The sequence below is a fragment of the Melozone crissalis genome, unplaced genomic scaffold, assembly GCF_028551555.1.
Source record: "Melozone crissalis strain CALT ecotype California unplaced genomic scaffold, PUWL_Pcris_2 ptg000251l_1, whole genome shotgun sequence".
Taxonomy (NCBI): Eukaryota; Metazoa; Chordata; class Aves; order Passeriformes; family Passerellidae; genus Melozone; species Melozone crissalis.
Window position 1 is genome coordinate 1,096,240 of NW_026536010.1, and position 5,866 is coordinate 1,102,105.

At 57.5% G+C, this 5,866-nt stretch overlaps 1 protein-coding gene across 2 annotated transcripts; it reads right to left on the minus strand.

The window, feature by feature from the left end:
* On the minus strand, positions 1-5,261 carry UBXN10 (UBX domain protein 10). Of its 2 annotated transcripts, none has more exons than XM_054294476.1 (3): positions 5,228-5,261; positions 925-2,142; positions 1-886 (listed from the first exon to the last, which is right to left on the minus strand). In XM_054294476.1, the coding sequence occupies exon 2, from the start codon at positions 2,135-2,137 to the stop codon at positions 1,265-1,267; it is 873 nt and encodes a 290-aa protein (XP_054150451.1). In that variant the 5' UTR covers positions 2,138-2,142; positions 5,228-5,261; the 3' UTR covers positions 1-886; positions 925-1,264. The 2 variants fall into 2 exon arrangements, with proteins under 2 accessions (XP_054150451.1, XP_054150452.1); XM_054294477.1 differs by lacking the exon at positions 5,228-5,261 and adding an exon at positions 4,913-4,961.
* Between the last annotated feature and the right edge of the window lie 605 nt (positions 5,262-5,866).

Consider the following 5,866-nt stretch of genomic DNA (forward strand, 5'->3'; position numbering starts at 1 on the left):
TGCTGAGTGATTCCCATCACCAACAGCAGCAGGGACCACTGTTCCATCAGACACTGGTTTTACAAAACTGCTGGACCCTGAACACTTGATTTAGCATCAGGTACCACACTCAGGCAGCACAGAAATCAGCTTTCTGCTCCTCTTGTGTTTGTGCTCCTGTGCAGGGTTGGTTTGGCACTTACACTGAACTTCAAAACAAATTTGGTTTGCCTCAAAACATTTAAACTCACTCATCTGTGTGGCAAGTGTCCATTGTTAAAGGAGATTAAAAATTACTGCCTTTGAAATTCCATTAGGAACTAGAAGATATTTCTCTTTTTAGCACAAGGACATTGTGTTTGCCTAAACCTGCCAAGTCACCCAACCACAGCCTTTTAATGATGGTGCAGTCAAAGATGGCTTACTCCTTGAGCCAGATCCCAGTTAAATCCCATTAATATCTTATTTAAAATTCCCAAAGCAGCACTTGCTCCTTGGACTAACTCGCTTCAGTGCAAAGGGGTTAAATGGAATTATCTGTAACATCCCTTCTTAACTATCCACCTCTTCCTACCTATGGGTCACATGAGCCAAATAAGAGAAGGAGAACTAAGGAGAAAATCCTGTTGCTCCCCAAGACAGCCAAAAGAATAATTATTTGTTCTTAAAAAGATGATTTAGTCACAGTTAGAGCTGGACTGAGGTTATCCAGAAACACCTGAGTCGTCACAGCTATTTTACAATCAGTCTTGCAATTTAATACTTCACAATAACTCATTCCTGTGTTACTACTGTTATTTGCAGATGGGTTTGGGGGTTGATCTCCTTTTCAGTCTCTTGAGAAGACATTTAGGATAATGATAAGCTACTGAAGGTGGTCCTGAAGCTAAACCAGTTCTGTTTCTACCTTCCCAAATGGTTCTTCTGCATTCAGAGAAGTGGTACCTCCCCAAAACATGGAAAAGGACAAGAGGAGAGGTCTTGGAAGCCTGAGTTTTCAAAGAACATCAGGAACTTCAACAAACCAGAAAGGCTGAAGGTTGGTGGTGCTGAGGCAGAAATTTGTGATGGCACAGGTGACACAGGCTGTTCTGTATCAATAAGGTTTATCCATCTGAAATACTATTCTCTGAAAAACTATCTCAAGTACTATTACATATCCCTAACTCTGCTTCCTGGGGATTTTGTGGGAGATTAAGAAGTAGGTGCAGGAAGCATCAGACTCTCATTTTTGGAAGAAGCAATGCAGCTCGCTGAGCAGAAGCACCACAGTGTCTCTGTGTGCCTAAAGATCTGCTGCTGCATCGTGCTGCTTGTGCTGTCGGATGCACAGCACGGACTTGGGCAGGATCCTGCACTCCTGGAGGGACTTGGTAAGGTCAGAGAAGCTCCTCCGGGGCACCTCCATGGTTTCAACGCTGCAGTGTTGGTAGTTGGCCAACAGTTTCTGTCCTGCCACAGCAAGGACGGTCTGGAGGCTGTCAGAGGGTTTGAAGTGGTGCTCAAACCTCTGCCCAGAGGGAGAGCGGACAGCGAGCAGCACCTGCGGCTCTTCCAGGCCTGCAGGGAGCACCCAGGGGCTCTCCTGCCTCCCCTGCCCTCCCCACTGCTCAGGGGCACAGGGGACATGTGAGCTCTCCTCGGTGGGAACGCCACTTCCTGACGGTGTGCTGGCACATCCCTGTCCTCCAGAAGAAGCCTTGGTGGCTTTTGGAGCATCCTCCTGGCCCTCGCTCACCTCCAGCCGCTTGGTCCGTTCGGCCAAGGCTTCCACGGCGCTGCTCCCCGCGCCCTTCCGGCCGATGGAGGGCAGCACCCGGTACCTGTTCAGGGAGGAGGAGGAGGGGGTCTTCAAAGGCACCTGCTGCAGAAGCTTCGGGATTTTCCCAGGAGACACCTGGGCAGGTGGGAACGCCGCTTTTGTGAGCGGCGCTCTCCGGCTCTTCACCAATTCCCGAGGAGAGGCTGCCAGCGGGGAACCTGGCACAGGGCACGGACAGCCTTCCGTGCCCTGACGGTGGCTCAAGCTTGGCCTCTGCCCCTTGGCAGATTTGGGCCTGGAGACGTGCATGGTGATGGTGCTGCACAGCAGAGTGGCTGTGCCCAGAGGGGAGCGGAGCTGAGCTGGTGCTGAGTCCTGGAGAGCCGCTGTGGCCATGGCACCTGTGGGGTGGGAAAGAGGGAAAAGTTACAGGAACTGGGCAGGAGCCCTCAGCCTCCCTGGAGCTGCCACACTGGGCTCTGGGGCAGGTAATTCCAGATAAACCTGGGGTGCCACTGCATGGGCATCACTGGGAATCACTGGGAATCACTGGGTATCACTGGGAATCACTGGGAATCAATGGGCATCACTGGGTATCACATGGATGTCACATGGGCATCACTGGGCATCACTGGGCATCACTGGGTATCACTGGGAATCACATGGGCATCACTGGGTACCACATGGGCATCACTGGGTATCAATCACATGGATATCACTGGGAATCAGTGGGCATCAATCACTGGGCATCACTGGGCATCACTGGGTATCACTGGGCATCACTGGGTATCACATGGGCATCACTGGGCATCACTGGGTATCACTGGGCATCACTAACCCTGCAGTGCAGGAAGGGCCGGGTCCCAGAGGTGGCAGCTGTGTTCTGTGCAGGGACTGGCCTTGGCAGGGATTGTGCAAAGCTGACCCAGAGCTTTGGGGAGTTGTGCCCTTTGCCAGTGAAAGTCAGTTTTTGATGGAAAGAACGATTTCTTTCTTCTGAAGCTGCAAACTCAGCACAAGTGGGAGAGGAGGGAAGCTCAGAGCACAACTCTGGCCTTTGCACTGCTCCTGCAGGGGCAGATTCAGTGCCCAGGGTGGATTTTGGGATAAGACTGACTTTATATTTTAAAGGTATCAAAACCATTGAGATTGAAAATCCCTGATTCAATACACAGAAATCTGTTCTGACTCTCCAGAGACCAAAGGCTTGGTCCAAAATTCTCTGTTTAACAGAATGATTTACCTGAGGGAATGGCAGGAGCTGTGTCAGGGCAGGGTTAGGCTGGAGATCAGGGAAAGGCTCTTCCCCCAGAGGGTGCTGGCACTGCCCAGGCTGCCCAGGGAATGGGCAATGCCAGGCACATCTGGAATGGGCAATGCCAGCACACCTGGATGGAGCAATGCCAGCACACCTGGGCTGGGCAATGCCAGCACACCTGGCTGGGGCCATGCCAGGCACACCTGGGATGGGCAATGCCAGGGGCAATGCCAGGCTCCCCAGGGAATGGGCAATGCCAGCACACCTGGAATGGGCAATGCCAGCACACCTGGGATGGGCAATGCCAGGCACAGCTGGGATGGGCAATGCCAGGCACACCTGGGATGGGCAATGCCAGGGGCAATGCCAGGCACAGCTGGGATGGGCAATGCCAGGCACACCTGGGATGGGCAATGCCAGCACACCTGGCTGGGGCCATCCCAGCACACCTGGCTGGGGCCATGCCAGGCACACCTGGGATGGGCAATGCCAGGGGCAATGCCAGCACAGCTGGGATGGGCAATGCCAGGCACACCTAGCTGGGCAATGCCAGCACACCTAGCTGGGCAATGCCAGCACACCTGGCTGGGGCAATGCCAGGCACACCTGGGCAGAGGAGGGATGAACAGTGACTCTGGCAGAAAAGTGACCTACTGGGGTCCCCAGCCCTGGAAGGACCTGGAGCTGCTGCAGAGAGCCCAGAGCAGGCACCAGGATGAGCAGAGGGATGGAGCAGCTCTGCTGGGAGCACAGGCTGAGAGAACTGAGATTGTTCAGCCTGGAGAGAGGAGGCTCCAGGGTGACGTCACTGCAGCCTTCCAGTGCCTGAAGGGAACTGATGGGAAAGACGAAGAGAAACTGTGGGCAAGGGCCTGGAGAGACAGGACACAGGGAATGGCTTCCCACTGACAGGGGGCAGGGTTACATGGGATCTTGGGATGAAACTGTTCCCTGGGAGGGTGGGCAGGGCCTGGCACAGGGTGGCCCTGGATCCCTGGCAGTGCCCAAGGCCAGGCTGGACAGGGCTGGGAGCACCCTGGGACAGTGGAAGGTGTCCCTGCCATGGCAGGGGTGGGACTGGATGTTCTTTAGGTTCCCTTCCAACCCAAACCCTTCTGGGATTCCATTCTAAACCAAACAGCGAGAACAGCCCCTGTGGCACTTTGCCAGGGACGTGTTTGTTATTTAACATTTCACTTCTCCTGCAGCTCAGCACGGCCAAGGCAGTCCCAGCACACCCTGCCCAGCCCCAGCTGACAGCCCTGTCACACTGACAGACCCGTCCCTGCCGAGCCTCCAGGGAAGGGGACAGGGACCCGGGCCCAGGTGACTCAGCCCAGCTTCCCAGGAGCCCGTGGGAGGGACAGGGGCTGCGCCTCCCCCTGGCTGCCGCTAACACACAAACTCCAAGGCAACAAGGCCCTGAGGCACAGCTCCAGAGAGCACTGACAAACATCCCCAGCAACGCTGCCCCTGCCAAGAATGAACCCCCAGCCAGCCAACCAAGCTGGCAGAACCCTGGTGGGGCCCTCCTGCACGGTGTGTGACAGAGGGGACAGGCTGGAAACGGGGTCTGCTGAGGGCTGGCGTGGGGAACCACAGCCAGGGAGGGCCGTGCCCACAGGTGCCCCCAGGGCCCGGGAGGTGGGCACTGCACACCCTGACCCACAGCACGGGATCCCAGCTGGAAGGGACAAGGCAGCTCATGGGGTGCCACCTCCCTGACCCAGCAGGGCACAGGGCACAGGGCACAGAGCACGGGGCACAGGGCACGGGGCACAGAGCACAGGGCACAAGGCACGGGGCACAGAGCACAGAGCACAAAGCACTGGCACAGGGTACAGAGCACAGGGCACGGGGCACAGAGCATAGGGCACAGAGCACAGGCCTGCGTGTGGATGGGTCTCGGATACCTCTGGCAGGGACACTCCACAGCCTCTCTGGGCAATGTGTTCCAGGTGTTTAAAGAAGTCCTTCCTCATGCTCAGGTAGAACTTGCTGGGCATCACTCCCTGCCCACTGCTCCAGCCCCAGGAGAGCCCTCGGTGCCACCGCCCGGCCGGGCCCACAGCCGGGCCGGGGGCTGTGCCCACGGCCGGGCCGGCGGCAGGAGCGCAGCCCCGCCGGCAGAGCCGGGCGCTCTAGCGCGGCTGCAGAGCCCCAGAAGCCGCCCCCGCTCCCTCCCCCGGTGCCGGTGCCGGTCCCGCAGCGGCCCCGCCGCCCCTCACCTGCCCCGCGCCCGCCTCACGGCGCCGTTACCGCGGCCACCGCGGCGCTGCCAGCGCGCGCCATGCCCCGCCCACGGCCCCGCCCACGGCCTCGCCCACGGCCCCGCCCACGGCCCCGCCCATGGGAACGGGGAATGGGAACGGGAATAGGGAATGGGGAATGGGGACGGGGAATGGGGAATGGAGAATGGGAATGGGAATGGGGAATGGGGACAGTGAATGGGAATGGGAACAGGGATAGGGATGGGAACGGGAAAGGGGACACAGAATAGGTAATGGGAATGGGGACAGGGAACGGGAATGAAGGCGGGGAAAGGGAACGGGAGCGGGAATGGGAACACTGAATGGGAATGGGAATGGGGATGGGAATGGGAAGGGAGATGGGGAGGGGAATGGGAATGGGGACAGGGAATGGGGAATGGGGACAGGGAATGGGGAATGGGGAATGGAGAATGGGAATGGGGAATGGGAATGGGAATGGGAATGGGAATGGGGACAGGGAATGGGAAGGGGAACTGGGATAGGGATGGGAATGGGAATGGGGACAGGGAACGGGTAATGGGAATGGGGACAGGGAACGGGAATGGAGACAGGGAAAGGGAACGGGAGCGGGAATGGGGAATGGGAATGGGAATGGGG